Source organism: Hypanus sabinus, chromosome 23, assembly GCF_030144855.1.
Source record: "Hypanus sabinus isolate sHypSab1 chromosome 23, sHypSab1.hap1, whole genome shotgun sequence".
Lineage (NCBI taxonomy): Eukaryota > Metazoa > Chordata > Chondrichthyes > Myliobatiformes > Dasyatidae > Hypanus > Hypanus sabinus.
In genome coordinates this window covers 2844943-2864278 of record NC_082728.1, presented here as the reverse complement: position 1 = coordinate 2864278, position 19336 = coordinate 2844943, and the positions used below count along the sequence as shown (strand labels likewise).

Here is a 19336-nt window from a genome sequence, read left to right as displayed (position 1 = left end):
ATAAAATTGATGAGTAGTTCACAGAGGTCCAATGAAATTGTACGATAAATCAAGCGCACTTTCACAATTAAATTATTGTAAATCAGTCATTTGTACTCACCCTCATCAACATGGAAAACACTCGAAGAAAAACATATGATGCAGCTTTTAAGTTAAAGGCGATCAATCTGGCGGTTGAAGAAGGAAATCGAGCTGCTGCACATAATCTTGGCATAAATGAATCGATGGTGAGACGGTGGAGACGCCAGCGTGAAGAACTGAGTCAATGCAAAAAGATGACAAAAGCTTTCAGAGGTAATCATAGCAGATGGCCCGAACTTGAAAACTTTCTTGAAGACTGGGTTAACACACAGAGAGCAGGCGGCCGCGGTGTTTCCACCGTGCAGACCAGACTGAAGGCTAAAGCAATCGCCACCAAAATGAAAATCGAAGATTTTAGAGGAGGGCCATCGTGGTGTTTTAGATTTATGAGACGAAAAGGCCTGTCCGTTAGGGTACGCACAACTCTGTGTCAGCAGCTCCCTCCCGACCACGAGGAAAAACTTGCTAACTTCCGCACATTCACTCAAACAAAGATAGCGGAGAATTCCATCGGGCCAGATGATATCATAAATATGGATGAAGTACCTTTGACGTTTGACCTGCCTCTCACTCGGACTGTTAATAAAAAAGGTGACTCGTCCATCACACTGAAAACAAGTGGCCATGAGAGAACGCATTTTACTTGTGTTCTGAGCTGCACAGCATCCGGACTAAAGCTTCCACCGATGGTGATTTTTAAGCGGCTGACAATGCCAAAGGAAAAATTCCCAAAAGAAATCATGGTGAAAGTCAATAAGAAAGGTTGGATGATGGAGAGTCTAATGAAGGATTGGCTGAGAGAGTGCTACGCCAAGCAACCAGGGGGATTTTTTCACAGAAAAAAACGGCGCTGCGCGTTGAGTGGGAGGCTTGGATGACGAGCGGCGAGAAATCCTTTACCAAAACAGGACGCATGCGAAGAGCATCTTTAACTCAAGTCTGCCAGTGGATCCTAAATGCGTGGAGCCGTGTCACAACATCCACCATCACCAACGGGTTTCAGAAGGCTAGACTGCTGCGTGATGAAGAGGACCGCGTGCGCTCAAGTGAGAGCGACAACGAAGAGACTGAAGTGAGTGACGAGATCCTGAGGTTGTTCAATTTGGACACTGAAGAAGAGGACTTTGAAGGTTTTAGTGCGCAGGAGGAAGATGAAGAAGGCGATCAATAACTTTTCCTGGTAGGCTGCAGTATATATATTTTTTTACCAGTCGTTAGGAGATATTGGAATGTTGTTCGTGCACTGTTAAGTAAAAAAGTATACGCAAAGTAATTTGTGTGTTACCGATACGTATGTATATTTAAAAGTAGCTGTGTTACAAGCACTGTTCGAAAAAAAGCATTTGCAATATGTATTTGTTTATGTTATCATGTGGATTTAATTAAAAGTTAAAAAATCCTCATGTATAATATCTTTCTGTGTAAATATCTCAACATGGGACACCTGCGGCTTAAAATCCGGTGCGGCCTGTACAAGTACAAAATTGATTTTCTTTCTAAAATTAGAGCGTGCGGCTTTTAATCAGGTGCGATCTATAGTCCGGAATTTACGGTAATTAATGCAGAAAACTAGGTAATTGCGAAGAGTTGGCTAACTTTTTCTTGCAATCGTAGTTGATGAAAACACAAGAGATGGCATATGCTGGAATTTGGAGGAGGAACTCACCAGGTTGTGCAGTATATGTAGGAGGAAAGGAATTGTCAGTGTTTCAGGTTGTTTTGTCAAAAAAATTACCTGCCTCTGCAATTAATGACCTCTAATGAGCTAGCCTCCACAACTTCCTGGGTAGTGAATTCCAGAGATTCACCACTCTTTGCCGTTAGAAACTTCTGAATACCTTGGTATTAAATGACTGACCCCCTTATCTTGATATTATATTCCCTTATTAAAGACTCTTCCACATCTTATTAACACTGACATTTTATTTTTTTCAGTGTTTCGAGTCCTTGCTCCTATGGTCTGCTGAATCTTCGTGAAGCATTTTCTATCTTTTATTGAACATAGTTTTTCGGTTTAATATTTCTGTTCTCCTTCGTTGTTGCATCAAAGATTTGGAGACCTAACTTTCTTTCCTTGTTTCTGCTTTCTGATGATAAATAAGAGCTGTATGGCTGCTTTCTGCACCAGCTCTTTGAGGTTGTCTTCCCTGTCACTTCATGGGGTGGAAAGAGAAAAGCTGCATGCAAAATGGCAGGGGGCATCCATTTAATGCACCTAATTTCAATGCACATTGCTCTGCAACCTAAAATATATCTTTTGGCATTAGTACATCAAGGTGACAGAAATAATGTATAAGGAAACCTTCACATTGAGCCTTGGCATCAGTATGAAGGACCAGACTCTTTACAAGATCAACTGGTCTGGCGATGTAGTGTTCAGAGTTCACATTGATTATGAACTCCACAGCATTATTACCACGGCAAATGTATGGCGGTGCAGAGGCAGTATTCAGCTATTAAAACTATTACCAGCATTCAGCTATTACCAGGGTGGTGTTGCCGTCTCTAATTAGTACAATTGAAAGCTGCCCGAGAGATGGTTGTTTTCGAGTAAAGCTGAATTGCTTTTACACCCTGTTAGGGAAACTTGTAAGAGTCAAGTGGCAAGGAAAGACCACAGAGACCAAGGTTCTATCATAATTTGGCATGCCAAGCATTTGCATTTTGCTGAAGAGGTCATAGATGAGGTGAGCAAACTCTACAATAAAGGTGCTACATGCCAGTCTTCTTATACTAAATGGCAATCTTCTGGAACATATTTTAATTATATGTTAGTTTATTTATAATAATATCACTTTGTCTTGTGTGTGAGTTTATGTATTGTGTTATGCACCTTTGTTCAGAAGAACGTTGTTTCATTTGGTGGTATACATGTATACAGTCGAGTGACAATAAAATTGAAGTCAGGTGAATTCTGGACTTCCATGAAGTGAAATGTTTCAATGGTAACCATGTACTTTGCTTGGAAAAAAGTAATTATCCAGAACTTACACTTTAAAAACAAATTTTGTTTAATAATGTAGATCTTAGGATGATGTGTGATTTTTAAATGAACATTTTAAAATGCTATTGCAGGCTTTGACAGCTGGATCTCCAAGCTTAAAATGCTGGAGGAACTCAGCAAGTAAAGCAGCATCTTTGTGGGGAATAAACAGTTGACTTTTCTTCCTGATGAAGGGTCTCAGCTTGAAATATCTAATTTACCTTGTATCCCCTGAGCACACTTCTTCCCTCCAAGTCTCTGGACAATGGAGGTAGAATTGTACCCAACATTGCCTTTATCACGATGATCATTTTTACACATGGCTGCATCAGAACCAAAGTATGTGGGCACCACATGCTGAGATTCTATCTGTCCCTGGTACACCCTATCCTCGTTATATGCGTCTTCAGACAATGCAGCTTCACAGTTATGCGTGGAACCTATTTCTACCAACTTTTCCTTATGTGCGTCGAAAACTCACAGTTGTGCGAGGCGCACCACTTTCCTGCCAATACAAGTCATGTGCGCACGTCTTACAGTCTCACTCCCACCAGTCTGGCATTGGTTTTGGCAGTGTATGGATGTGCGATCTTGCGCTCTTAAACATCTGTTGTTATTACCTATGGTGCACTGATTTTGTGCTTGAAAAAGTTGGAAATTATAAGCAGAGCCATGTCAGGTGAAGGTAACATAGCTGTAGGATGCTACTTCGGCCTGGGTGAGTCCACGATCAGAAACATAAAGAAAAATGCTGAGAAAATAAAAAGTGCAGTGATTGATTCATCACGTGTCTTCAAAGATTGTTACCAAAGTGTGTAACCCGATTATGACAAAAATGGAGAAAATGTTGAGTTTGTACATTGATTAGTGGTGTTCCTTGGGTCAGTATTGGGACCACTACTTTTCACATTGTTTGTCAGTGATTTAGATAGTGGAATTGATGGCTTTGTGCCAAATTTGCGGATGATACAAAGATGAGTGGGGAGGTAGGTAGTGCTGAGGAAGCAATGAGATTACAGCAGGACTTAGACAAATGGGAAGAATGGACAAAAAGTGGCAGATAGAGTACAGTGTTGGAATATATATGATAATGTATTTTTCTAAAAGGAACAATAGTGCAGACTATTATCTAAGCAGGGAGAATATTCAAACATCAGAGGTGCAAAGGGACTTGGGAGTCCTCGTGCAAGACTCCCTGAAGGTTAATACACAGGCTAAGTCTGTGGTAAAGGAGGCAAATGCAATGTTGGCATTTATTTCAAGGGGATAATTCTGAAGCTTTATAAGACACTGCACTTGGAGATTTGTCAACAGTTTTGGCCCCTTATCTCAGAAAGAATGTATTGTCATTAGGTGCAGTCCAGAGGAGGTTCATGATGATTTTGGGAATGAAATGGGTAACATATGAGGAGTGTTTGGGAGCTTTGGGCATGTATTCACTGGAATTTAGAAGAATATGTGGGGATCTCATTGAAACTTAACAAATGTGAAAAGACTAGGTAAGGTTGATGTGCTGGGATTATCCAGAGCTAGAGGGCACACCCTCAAATTGAGGGGTCACCTTTTAGAATAAAAGTGAGGAGAAATATTTTAGCCGAAGAATGGTGTATCTGTGGATTGCTCTTCCACAGATTGTGTTGGAGGCCTTGTCCATGGGTATATTCAAAGCGGAAATTGATAGATTACAAATTGGTCGGGGCATCAAGGGATATGGTGAGAGGGCAGGTTATGGGGTTGAATGGGATCCAGGATCAGCCATGATGAAATGGTGGAGAGGACTCGATGGGCTGAATGGCCTTATTCTGCTCCTATGTGTTGTGGTCTTGTGTCATATGGTATGTTTTATCTTGTTAAATTCAAATTAGGTTCACTAGATTAAACTGGTTTTTAATATATAGTAAAACGCCCATGATCTGCTGTCCATTTGTTAGGAAAGCCCAACGGTTTGGCATTTGCTTCTCTGGTTCTTATTTCCTGCAATCCTGTTTCAAGTCACACATCACTGAGCTTCCCAAATACCTATTAATCCAAGCCATGCTCTGTTCTCATGGCTGCCATCAGGAAGAAGGTACAGGAGCCTCAGGACTCGTACCACCAGGGACAGGAACAGTTATTACTGTTCAACCATCAGGCTCTTGAAACAACGGGGATAACTTCACTAACCACAATACTGAACTGTTCCCACAACCTATGAAGTCACTTTCAAGGACTCTTCATCTCATGTTCTCGATGCTTATGCTTATCTATTTATTCTTATTACTTTTTTCCTTTTGTATTTGCATACTGGTTGTCATCTGTCCTATTGGGTGCGGTCCTTCATTGATTCTATTGTGTTTCTTGGATTTACTGTCTATGCCCTCAAGAAAATGTATCTCAGGTATGGTGATGTATATGTACTTTGATAATAAATTTATTTTGAACTTTAAACATGCATGGGAAATTTGTATTTCCTTGTATAGAAAATGAAGCAGATTTAAAATGCATGTTGGGTATTGAAACAAGTAATATCCACTGGTCTTGAAAACCTGCCTGTCTGGCACCACCAGTGTCTGAGGTTGCTAGATTATCAGAGCTTTACTACAGCATGTTTAATTTCCATAATCTCTTGATAATTTGAATTTGTATTTATCTCAATGTGGCAGCCCTTCATTTACAGAAACCTCTGCAATATGTATGTTCTTTCAGTATTGGTTGAAGGTTATTGTTTGGCCAGGACATGGTGCTGTTTCTATGAGAGCCATGGGATCATGCTTTAAAGTCTCACATGAAGAATATCTTCTCTCAATACAGCAATTCCAAGGCAATCGGCATTCTAGATAACCCCACAGGATTGAGGAGAATTTGCTTCCACTCCACTTCTGATATCATCTTGAGGCGTGTATTTTGGGAGGTTAGATGCAAGAGGAAAGTAAACAGTAACTGGCCAACCCTGAGGAGTGTTGATTTACAGAGGGATCTTGGGATGCAAGTCCATTGCTCCCTGAAAGTGATAATGCAAATGGATAGGATACTGTAGGAGGTACGTGTTGTACTTTATTGGTCAGGACATTGAGTCTGAAATTTGGGTGGTCACGTTACAGCTGTACAAAACTTTAGTTTGGACTTAAGGCTTTCAGGTTTAGTTTCAAGTTTTTTTTCACATGTACGTCAAAACGTACAGTGAAATGCTTGAAACATAGAAGCAGAATTCAGCTCAGCATTCAAATATGGATGATATATTTTCTCTCTCAACCACATTCTCCTGTCTTTTCCCCATAGCCTTTGACACACTTACTAATCAAGAACCTATGAATCACCACTTGAAATACACCGAATGACTCATTTGGAGTATTGTGTGTAGTTCTGGTTGCTCCATTATGGGAAGGATGTGGAGGCCTTAGAATCAGGTTTAATATCATCAGCATATGTCATGAAATTTGTTTACTTTGCGGCAGCAGTACAATGCAATACATAATAATAAAGCAAAAACATACATGTATTAAATAGTTAAATTAAGTAGGTAGCACAAAGAAATAATATAGTAGTGAGTTAGTGTTCATGGGTTCAATGTCCACTGAACACATGAGTTGATAAAGAAGAAGTTCACCAGGATCTCACCTTATCTTCTTTACCACCCTTATCATCTCCTCCCTCTGATGCCCCTCATCTTTTCCTTTCTTTCATTGTCTTCTATCCTCTTCCAATAGATTTCCCCCTTTCTAGCCCATTATCTCTTTCACCAACTGACTTTCTAGCTCTTTCCTTTACCTCTCCTCTTGTCCTGGTTTTACTTATCACTTACCATCTTGTACTTCTTCCTTCACTCCTCCCACCTTATTGCTCTGACTTCTCATCTTTTTTAACAATCCTGATGAAGGGTCTTGGCCCGATATTTTGACTGTTTACTCTTTTCCATCGATGCTGCCTGTCCTGCTGAGTTCACAAATGTGGGAAAAAAATGTGAAATACTCATTTTGGAACGGAGAACAAAATAAAATATTTATGTGGAAAGGAATCGCAGAAAGTCACAGCAGAAAGGGATATGGGGTCTGTGTACACAACATATAAATGTGTAACAAGTAATACGGAATGTTGGGCTCTACCTCATGGGGGATGGAGTGTACATATATACAGAGGAATATGCTGATCTGCAGAATGAGGTGTACTATGAACAGTGTTCCTGCCCCTATTTGAGGAAGATAAAGGAGGTGGTTCAGAGAAGGTTTAGTCCAAGTTATGGTGGGATTGTCGTAAATGAAAAAGCTGAACATTTTTTAAAACTCTTTTCATTGGAGTTTAGAAGAATAAGAAGCAATCTTGCTGAAATGTATATTCTTGGGAACCTAAACAGGATAAATACTGAGAGGTTGTATTCTCTCTGGAGAATCCACGGCAATAGGACACATCATAGTCTAGATGGAACTTTCTCATCTGTCTTAAATGGCCTCAAAATAAAAGGACAGCCATTTATGATAGGTATGGAAGAATTTCTTCACTGACGTTTTGAAAAATGACTTTTGTATAATGTAGGACTGTTGATAACCTCACTTTACAATCGCAAGCAGTTATCAATAATCTAAAATATGTAATGTGAATAGGCGTAGGAATATCTTCATAATCTGGTTAAAGTACGCAAACTTTAGGTGTGGTGTACACTGTAAACATTGAGCAACATGCATCAGATTACCTTGAAATGCACGTATTCATCACCACCATAGATTTTTGTTGACTAAGCACAATATACAGGTAATAAAGATGAAGGCAAATCTCCAGCTGTTTTCCATATTGATCTTTTCTCTCAACTTCATAATATAAGTTTTGCTATTTATAGTTGCAACTTTAGATTAAAACAAGAATTAATTTTAGTTTAGTTCAGTAAATTATGTCATGTGTGTGTGATTGCTGAACACATACTTCAAAATCCAGTAAATGCACACTTAAAATACTGAAGTACGTGTATAATATACCATGACTAGGTTTATCTCTATTTATCATTCTAGAGTTTATTTCTGAAAGCATTTCAGTGGTTTAAAAAAATAAAATCAGTTTGTTGCTTCCAGTTGTTAATCCAGAACAGACAGTGGGCATGAAGATGTACACTTTCCTATCCAGGCAGCCCTTAACCTTGAAGTCAGTGATCTGCTGCATGCCTGACCACACGTCCCTTATGCTATTCTGCTGGAGCTTGTACTCCAGTTTCCTCTTGTAGGATTATTTACACTCCCTCAGCTTTACCGTCAGTTTACTCTGTACTTGCGTCAATACTTGTCTATCTCCAGACCTGAAGACTTTCTTCTTCATATTCAAAAGTTCTTTCAGGTCACTGGTGATGCAGGGCTTGTTGTTGGAGTCCTGTATACATTCTGGGAGAAAAAGTTGCAGTGGTGGGGGTGTACAAATCCTTGGGTGTTCACCTCGGTAACAGACTTGACTGGAAAACAAACACCAAGGCTGTTTACAAGAGGAGGATTAGCAGACTCCATTTTCTGAGGAAGCTGAGATATTTCAATGTTTGCAGCAGGATGTTGGACATCTTTTACCAATCTGTTGTAGTGAGTGCAGTCTTCTTTGTGGCTTTATGTTGGGGAAGCAGCATCAGTGCTGGTGATGCAAAAAGACTAAATAAACTTATCAAAAATGCTGGATCTGTCCTTGGCTACAACCTGGCCTCTGAGTTAGTGGTGGAGAGGAGATCACCAAATAAACTGTTATCCATTATGAACAATCAGGCACATACTCTCCACGACCTACTGAATAAGTAGCAGAGCACCCTTTCGAACAGACTCATTCGGCTCTGCTGTCACAAGGATTATTACTGAAAATCCTTCCTACCAAATGCATAAGCATACACAACAGTTTATGCTACAGAAGAACACACATCATAGTAAAATAGTCTCTGTTTTATTATTTTGCACATTATTATTGTACAGTATTGCACATTGGTAAATTATTGTGTGTATTATTATTGTGCTCTATTATTAGTTAATATTATTGTATTGTCATTATTAAGTGTGTTTTTAAATGTTGCAGCTGTTATTAAATAATTTCCCACTCAGGATCGATAAAGTACTTATTATTATTGGTCATGCTGTAGAGGACAAAATCAGCATGATAAGGTATAGTTAGAAAACACTTGGTAGCTTTTGACATGTTCAATGTGACATGAATTTGCTGTCATCATTATTTTTATTCTCTCACTTAGCAAAAAATGACAAGTTAATGCTGTTCTCGCTGGTGATTGAGTTTGAGGATGAACGAGATAACTGGATTTGTTGCTGACACTTTCTGATAGCATTCTAATAGTTTTTCTTTCCCTCAGTTGGCAGATTGGAAGAGAGAGAGTCTGAACTCAAGAAAGAATATAATGCACTTCATCAAAGACATACAGAGGTAAGGGGTGTGTGAGATTTATTAACTCTTGTTTTTATCATGTGCAATTTAACTTAGATATTTTTGATGGGAAGAAAAAGTTGGATGTTTGGAGGGATTGTACTGCCCATCTGCTTATTGTTGGTATATGCATCAGTCCGTTTGGTGCTGCTTAGCTCTTGGCAAAGATGAGTCACAAGTTGATTTTGGAGTATGTGATCATGAGCTAAATCTTGGTCTAGTCATCCAGAGTATGTAACATAGTGCTGCAGGATCATTAACATCCACACAATTGAATAGATAAATTCATTTTGCAGAGTATCAAAAGGATAACATTTATATCAGAAAATCTAAGCCCTTCAAAATAGTACCCTGGAATCTTGAGAGGGAGACTATAGTTAACTTGTCTCCCAAAAGGAGGAAATTCCAACACTCGCTCATCACCTCACTGAAATATCATAGGTACATATTGCTCCCTTAGCTGCAATAACCTAGGTTCAGTCTTATTCTCAGTACAACATGTTCTCCCTCCAAACACACGGATTTCCTTATTTCCTTTAAAAACGTTCAGTGGCTACTTTATTCCGTATACCTGTTAGTTAATACAAATACCTAATCAGCCAATCATGTGACAAAAGCATTCAGACATGGTCAAGAAATTCAGTTGTTGTTCAGACCAAACATCAAAATTGTGATCTAAGTGACTTTGACCACAAAATGATTGTTGGTACTAGATGTGGTGGTTTGAGTATCTCAGAAACTGCTGATTTCTTGGGATTTTCAAGCACAACAGCCTCTAGAAATTTCTTTAGAACATAGAATAGTACAGCACAGTACAGGCCCTTCGGCTCACAATGTTGTGTCGACACTTAAACCCTGCCTCCCATATACCCCCCCCACCTTAAATTCCTCCATATACCTGTCTAGTAGTCTCTTAAATTTCACTAGTGTATCTGCCTCCACCACTGACTCAGGCAGTGCATTCCACGCACCAACCACTCTCTGAGTAAAAAAAAAGCCTTCCTCTAATATTCCCCTTGAACATCCCACCCCTTACCTTAAAGCCATGTCCTCTTGTATTGAGAAGTGGTGCCCTGGGAAAGAGGGCTGTTCACTCTGTCTATTCCTCTTAATATCTTGTATACCTCTATCATGTCTCCTGTCATCCTCCTTCTGTCCAAAGAGTAAAGCCCTAGCTCCCTTAATCTCTGATCATAATCCATACTCTCTAAACCAGGCAACATCCTGGTAAATCTTCTCTGTACCCTTTCCAGTGTTTCCACATCCTTCCTATAGTGAGGAGACCAGAGCTGGACACAGTACTCCAAGTGTGGCCTAACCAGAATTTTACAGAGCTGCAAAATTACCTCACGACTCTTAAACTCTATCCCTCGACTTCTAAAAGCTAACACCCCATAAGCTTTCTTTCTTTCTTTAGCCAAAGGGTGGTGAATTTTTGGAATTTGTTGCCACATGCAGCTGTAGAGGCCAGGTCGTTGGGTGTAATTAAGGCAGAGATTGACAGGTTCTTGATTTGACATGGCATCAAAGGTTACAGGGAGAAGGCCAGGAACTGGGGTTGAGGAGGAGACAGGAAATAAAGGATCAACAGTGATTCAAATGGTGGGTAGACTCGATGGGCCAGATGGCCTAATTCTGCTCCTATGTCTTATGGTCTTATAGAGTTTGCAAGATGGTGTGAAAGACAAAAAAATCATCCTTGTTAATGGGAGAGGTCAGGGAGAATAGCCAGACTAGTTCAAGTTGACAGGAAAGTCACAGTAACTCAAATGACCACACAATACAACAGTGGTGTGAAGAAGTTCATCGCTGAACGCACAACACGCTGAACCTTGAAGTGAACAGGCTACAGAAGCAGAAGATCACACTGGACTCCACTCTTGTACCTAATAAAGTGGCCACTGAGTCCATGATGATGTCCTCCCTCAACTCAGAGCAGTGCTGTTGGTAGGCTAGTTGACTGCTGTAAAGTACCTTGCAGACAGGAGAAAATGCACATGTGAGGGAGAATTGGTTGTAGAGAAATAACTGGGGAACGTGATTGATATGATTTCTCTGAGAATCTGTGTAGACTTGATGGGCTGAATAGTCACCTCAGATGTTGACAGAGGATATGAGAAAGCCTTACTTCCTACAGAGCAAAACCCAATAGTATGAAGAGCAGAGATTCTTCACTACCAGATGAACTCTATGTCTCCTATACACGCTTTGAAAGGGAGAACACAACTACAACTGTGAAGATCCCTGCTGCACCTGATGACCCTGTGATCTCTGTCTCAGAGGCTGATGTTAGACTCTCTTTAAAGAGAGTGAATCCTTGCAAGGCAGAAGGTCCTGTTGGAGTACCTGGTAAGACTCTGAAAACCTGTGCCAACCAACTAGCAGGAGTATTCAAGGACATTTTCAACCTCTCACTGCTATGTGCGGAATTTCCCTCTTGCTTCAAAAAGGCAACAATTATACCAGTGACCAGTGAGCTGCCTTAATGACTATCGCCCGGAAGCACTCACATTGACAGTGATGAAATGCTTTGAGAGGATGGTCATGACTAGATTGAACTCCTGCCTCAGCAAGGACCTGGATCCACTGCAATTTGCCTTTCGTCACAATAGGTCAATGGCACACGCAATCTCAATGGTTCTCCACATGGCTTTAGACCACCTGAACACCACAAACACCTATGTCAGGGTGCTGTTCAACGACTAGCTCAGCATTTAATATCATCAATCCCGCAATCTTGATTGATAAATTACAGAACCTGGGCCTCTGTATCTCCCTCTGAAAATGGATCCTCGACTTTCTAGCCAGAAGACCACAATCTGTGTGTATTGATGATAACAACTCCTTCTCACTGACGATCAACACTGGTGCTCCTCAGGGGTATGTGCTTAGCTCACTGCTCTACTCTCCATGTACACATGAATGTATGGCTAAACCTAGCTCAAATACCATCTATAAATTTGCTGATGATAGGAATCTCAGGTAATGACGAGAGGATGTACAGGAGTGAGATATGCCAACTAGTAGAGTGGTGCCACAGCAACAACCTGGCACTCAACGTCAGTAAGATGAAAGAGCTGATTGTGGACTTCAGGCAGGGTAAGATGAAGGAACACATACCAGTCCTCATAGAGGAATCAGAAGTGGAGAGAGTGAGCAGTTTCAAGTTCCTGGGTGTCAAGATCTCTGAGGATCTAACCTGGTCCCAAGATATCGATATAGTTATAAAGAAAGCAAGACAACGGCTATACTTTATTAGGAGTTTGAAGGGATTTGGTATGTCAACAAATACACTCAAAAACTTCTATAGATGTACTGTGGAAATCATTCTGACAGGCTGCATCACTGTCTGATAGGGAGGGCTACTGCACAGGACCAAAAGAAGCTGCAGAAGGTTGTTAATCTAGTCAGCTCCATCTTGGATACTAGCCTACAAAGTACCCAGGACATCTTTAGGGAGTGGTGTCTTATTATTAAGGATCTCCAGCACCCAGGGCATGCCCTTTTCTCACTGTTACCATCAGGTAGGAAGTACAGAAGCCTGAAAGCTCACACTCAGCGATTCAGGAACAGTTTCTTCCCCTCTGCCATCTGATTCCTAAATGGATATTGAATCTTTGGTCACTACCTCACGTTTTTTTAATATACAGTATTTCTGCTTTTGCACGTTTTATTTTAATCTATTCAATATACATAATTGATTTACTTGTTTATTTATTATTATCTTTTTCATTTTATTTATTTTTTCTTTGATTGATTATGTATTACTTTGAACTGCTGCTGCTAAGTTAACAAATTTCACACCACATGCTGGTGATTATAAACCTGTTTCTGATTCTGAGGTAAAGCCCTCCCCACCATTGAGTACATCTATACGATCCGTTATTGCAGGAAAATAGCAACCATCATCAGGGACCACCACCACCACCCAGGCTACTGCCTTTAGGAACAAGGTATAGAAGCCTGAGGACTCTCACCACTAGGTTCAGGAACAGTTATTACTTCACTTGTCCCATTATTGAAATGTTTCCACAACCAAAGGACTCTTCTTCTCATGTTTTTGATATTTACTGCATATTTATTATTATTATTTCTTGCTGTATTTGTTGTCTTTTGCACACTGGTGGAATGCCCAAGATGTTGCAGTTTTTCATTGATTTATGGTTATTATCCTATGATGGATTTATTGAGTATGCTGGCAAGAAAATGAATCAGGGTTGTATTTGATGACATATATGTACTTTTATAATAAATTTACATTGAACTTTGAAATATGTTGGTCTGTGGCAGCAGTATTGTGCAGGATATTAAAAATTACTGTAAGTAACATTAAGAAATATATAAAAAACTAATTAGGTTGTGCAAAAAGAGAACAAGATAGTGAGGTATTGTCCACGGATTCATGGACCGTTCAGAAATCTGACAGCAGTTGGAAGAAACTGTTCCTAAAATGTGGAGTGTGGTTCTTCAGGCTCCTGTATCACCTCCCTGAAGGTAGCAATGAGAAGAGGACATGTCCTGGATGGTGTGAGTCCTTAATGACGCCAACCTTTGCCAGCCTTTTATTTTGAGACTATAACTGCTGGAGTCGTCAACCAGGGGACTTCTCTAAATATGCTACATCTTTCAAGATTTTGAAGTGCACTTATTATCAAAGTATGTATGCAGTTTGCATCCCAGAGAATTGTCCTCCCACAGGTAGCCACAAAACAAAGAAATACCATGGAAGCAATTCAAAGAAAACATCAAACATCCAAGAGGTGAGAAAAAGAACAAATCGCACAAGCAGCAAAAAGTGAGCCAATAACACAGAATATTAACCATCAAACTGCAGAGTCCCCAAAACAATGCAGGAGCCACAGCCACCGAGTCAGTTCAGTGTCAACGACTGCAGGCCTCAGCCTCAGAGCCAGTTCCATACTGAAGCACCTCGATCAAATTGCGCAAATGGCAAGAAACACACGGAACATGAACCGCAGAGTCTTCCAACTGTGGAACACATTCAGCGCTGAGGACATTAAACATCAAACTGCAGAGTCCCCCCAGCCATAAGCCACGCTGATGTGATAGAACCTGCACCTTTCTCTGCCAGCATCCAGAGGGAAACAGGTCAAATGCAGGCAGATTACACTGAACATCAGCGTGTCTTCCACTCTCATCCACGATGCTTTGATCTGTGAGGAGAAATGGAAACGGTGATGGGTTCACATTCTGCCATTAGGAACCAGTGACCACACACTTTGTGTTCAACCTCGCTGAATTCCCCACATGATAGCAAAAGGAAAGAAGTGATTACCTTTCCCCTTTTTGCACCTTTAGTAACAATTTCACCTGGTCCCTGGACCAGAAAAATGTCTAGTATCACTGGCATGTGATGTGAAATTTGTTAATTTAGCAGCAGCAGTTCAATGCAATACATAATATAGAAGAGAAAAAAGCAAGATAAAATAATAATCATCATAATAAATAAATCAATTACAGTATACATATACTGAATAGCTTAAAAATTGTGCAAAATACAGAAGTACTACATATATTTTTAAAAAATGAGGTAGTGTCCAAGCATTCAATGTCCATTTAGGAATCGGATGGTAGAGGGGAAAAAACTGTTCCTGAATCGCTGAGTGTATGCCTTCAGGCTTCTGTACCTCCTCCCTGATGGTAACAATGAGAAAAGGGCATGCCCTGGGTTCTGGAGGTCCTTAACAATGGACGTTGCCTTTCTGAGACACCTCTCCTTAAAGATGTCCTGGGTACTTTGTAGGCTAGTACCCAAGATGGAGCTGACTAAATTTACAACCTTCTACAGCTTCTTTCTGTCCTGTGCAACAGCCCCTCCATTAGCAGACAGTGATGCAGCCTGTCAGAATGCTCTCCACAGTACATATATAGAAGTTTTTTAGTGTATTTGTTGACATACCAAACCTCTTCAAATTCCTAATGAAGTATAGCCGCTTTCTTGCCTCCTTTATAACTGCATCAATACATTGGGAACAGGTTAGATCCTCAGAAATCTTGACACCCAGGAACTTGAAACTGCTCACTCTCTCCACTTCTGATTCCTCTATGAGGATTGGTATGTGTTCTTTCATCTTACCCTTCCTGAAGTCCACAATCAACTCCTTCATCTTACTGAGGTTGAGTGCCAGGTTGTTGCTGTGACACCACTCCACTAGTTGGCATATCTCACTCCTGTACGCCCTCTCATCACCACCTGAGATTCTATCAACAATGGTTGTATCATCAGCAAATTTATAGATGGTATTTGAGCTTCGCCTAGCCACACAGTCATGTGCACATAGAGAGTAGAGCAGTGGGCTAAGCACACACCCCTGAGGTGCACCAGTGTTGATCGTCAGTGAGAAGGAGTTGTTATCATCAATACGCACAGATTGTGGTCTTCTGGCTAGAAAGTCGAGGATCCATTTTCAGAGGGAGATACAGAGGCCCAGGTTCTGTAACTTCTCAATCAGGATTGTGGGAATGATGGTGTTAAATGCTGAGTTACATCATCCTGACATAGCCGTTTGTGTTGTCCAGGTGGTCTAAAGCCGTGTAGAGAACCATTGAGATTGTGTCTGCTGTTGACTTATTGTGGCAATAGGCAAATTGCAGTGGGTACCAGGTCCTTGCTGAGGCAGGAGTTCAATCTAGCCATGACCAACCACTCAAAGCATTTCATCACTGTCGATGTGCGTGCTACTAGACAATAGTCATTAAGGTAGCTCACGTTATTTTTCTTAGGCACTGGTATAATTGTTGCCTTTTGAAGCAAGTGGTAACTTCTACTTATAGCACTGAGAGCTTGAAAATGTCCTTGAATACTCCGAGCAGTTGGTTGGCACAGGTTTTCAGAGCCTTACCAGGTACTCCATCAGGACCTTTTGCCTTGTGAGGGTTCACCCTCTTTAAAGACAGTCTAACATTGGTCACTGAGGCAGAAATCACAGGATCATCAGGTGCAGCAGGGATCTTCACAGCTGTAATAGTGTTCTCCCTTCAAAGTGAGGATAGAAGGCATTGAGTTCATCTGGTAGTGAAGTATCTCTGCCTTTCATGCTTCTTTGTCCAACAGGGCAAAGCACAGCACCTCCCCTTCCTGAGAACACTGAAGCAAGCAAGGCTCCTCCCTGCTGTCACTCAGCATACATAAACACCCCGTCTGAATGCCTTGCATCTCTCCCCCCAACAGCCCAGCCTACAAACACACTCTCGTCATCTCACTGACACTCTCATCCTCCCCATCTAACTGACATACCCATCCTCTCCATCTCACTGACACTCCCATCCTCCCCGTCTCACTGACACTCCCATCCTCCCCGTCTCACTGACACTCCCCCTCCCCGTCTCACTGACACTCCCATCCTCCCCGTCTCACTGACACTCCCATCCTCCCCGTCTCACTGACACTCCCATCCTCCCCGTCTCACTGACACTCCCACCCTCCCCGTCTCACTGACACTCCCATCCTCCCCGTCTCACTGACACTCCCATCCTCCCTGTCTCACTGACACTCCCATCCTCCCCGTCTCACTGACACTCTCATCCTCCCCGTCTCACTGACACTCTCATCCCCCCCCCGTCTCACTGACACTCTCATCCCCCCCCCGTCTCACTGACACTCTCATCCTCCCCGTCTCACTGACACTCACATCCTCCTTGTCTCACTGACACTCTCACCCTCCCTGTCTCACTGACACTCCCATCCTCCCCGTCTCACTGACACTCCCATCCTCCCCGTCTCACTGTCACTCCCATCCTCCCCGTCTCACTGACACTCCCATCCTCCCCGTCTCACTGACACTCCCATCCTCCCCGTCTCACTGACACTCCCATCCTCCCCGTCTCACTGACACTCCCATCCTCCCCGTCTCACTGACACTCCCATCTTCCCCGTCTCACTGACACTCCCATCCTCTCCATCTCACTGACACTCCCATCCTCCCCGTCTCACTGACACTCCCATCCTCCCCGTCTCACTGACACTCACATCCTCCTTGTCTCACTGACACTCTCACACTCCCCGGCTTGCAGGCACACTCATTGGTCACTTTTTTATCATTTATTTATACAACTGCTTGTTTATTTTAATAGTGGCAGTAACATTATGCTGACTTACATAGACATGCATCTCACACTTTTTATCAACCTGTTAATCTTCAGGCAGTGCCTGTCAGGTACTTGTGTTTTGTGACTGCGTGTGCTGGATCGGATCTACATCTGCCATGTTTCGCAGGTTAGCCCCAGTGGAACAATGTTTCATTTAGCTGTATACATGTGTATGGTTGAAAGACAATAAACTTGAACTAATGTCCAGAAGTTATAGATGACATATGAAGTAGAGTACATCCTTTTTTTGGATGGACCACATTGATGCACAGTTCTCCAGGTGCTGCCCTTCATAATTGTTGTTCTCTGGTACTTGCAATAAAGGCCAACGTATCAGTTAACCTCCTCACTGCCTAGTGCACCTGTTAGCTTTCACTGAGTTGGACCCTAACATGACTGGAAGAAGCAAGGTAGATTGAATAATCACCCCTGCTAGTAATCCTGCAAAAACACACATGGTTGCCATGGTCACTGTTCGTGGGAACTAGCTGTGCTGAACTTGAGTCGTTTATTCATTACAGCATCTACTTTTAAGTTCTTTAGGTTGTTACGTGCACTGAGTTCTGATGGCCCCAATGAAACTGTAACAGTCTGTTTCAGAAGTAGATGGTGGGCAGCCCCATTGAGGGTGTTGGAAGAGAAAATTCTGGTGCAATAGCTCCATCAGCAGCTTAAGTGGGAAATTTGTAGCAGGCTCTTCATCCTGCACAATTAAAAAGAAGGAACTGGAAAGCCAATTTCAGTTCCTTTTTGTACAGCTGGAACTAGGGTCCATGGGTAGAAACACAGAAAACCCACAGCACTTTACATGCCCTTCGTCCCACAATGCTATGCTGAACATGTACTTACTTTAGAAATTACCTATAGCCCTCTATTTTTCTAAGCTCCATGTACCTATCCAGGAGCCTCTTAAAAGACCCTACTGAATCCACCTCCACCATCATTGCTGGCAACCCATTCCACGCACTCACCACTCTGTGTAATAAAAAACACTTACCCCTGACATCTCTTCTGTACCTGTTTCCAAGCACCCTAAAACTGTGCCCTCTCGTGTTAGCCATTTCAGCTCTGGGAAAAAGCCTCTGACTATCCACACAATGCCTCACATCATCTTATACACCTCTATCAAGTCCCCTCTCATCCTCCATCGTTCCAAAGATAACAGCCGTAGCTCACTCAACTTATCTAATTCAGGCAGCATCCTGGTAAATCTCCTCCGCACCCTCTCTAAAGCTTCCACATCCTTCCGATAATTAAGTGACCAGAAATGAACACAATGGTGGTTAGAGTTAGGCCGCCCTGCTGAAAGGTTTTGGCCATAAACCTTGACTGTACTCTGTTCCATAGATGCTGAGTTCCTCCAGCATTTTATGTATGTCGCTTGGATTTCCAGCATCAGGAAATTTTTTCTTGTTAGCGGTTAGAGTGTAGTTTAACCAGAGTTTTATAAGATCAAGGATAAACTTTATTAACCATAAACATGACAAAATCTGCAGATGCTGGAAATCCAAAGCAACATACACAAAACACTGGAGGAACTCGGGTCAGGCAGCATCTACGGAAATTAATAAACAGTTGATGTTTTTTGCTGAGATCCTTCTTCAGGCAACTTTATTGACCATATATATTTACATATATTGGGAATTTGCTGTGCTGTGCCAGTCAAAGTGCAACATGGAACAAAAAACACCATTCAACAATTATAAATAATTATGTGAAAATGAAGTTAGAGGTGAAAAGAACTTCCAGTAAGATAGTGGTGCACTTGGACACAGCGGCTTCCACAGGGCCAAC

At 41.6% G+C, this 19336-nt stretch overlaps 1 protein-coding gene across 2 annotated transcripts in view; it reads left to right on the top strand.

Moving 5' to 3' along the window:
* LOC132379880 (C-Jun-amino-terminal kinase-interacting protein 4-like) overlaps positions 1-19336 on the top strand; it is a 285478-nt gene that overhangs the window by 71167 nt on the left and 194975 nt on the right. For both annotated transcript variants that reach the window (XM_059948176.1, XM_059948175.1), the window contains exon 3: positions 9363-9433. In XM_059948176.1, the coding sequence (XP_059804159.1) occupies positions 9363-9433 (71 nt within the window). The remainder of the gene's footprint in view (positions 1-9362; positions 9434-19336) is intronic.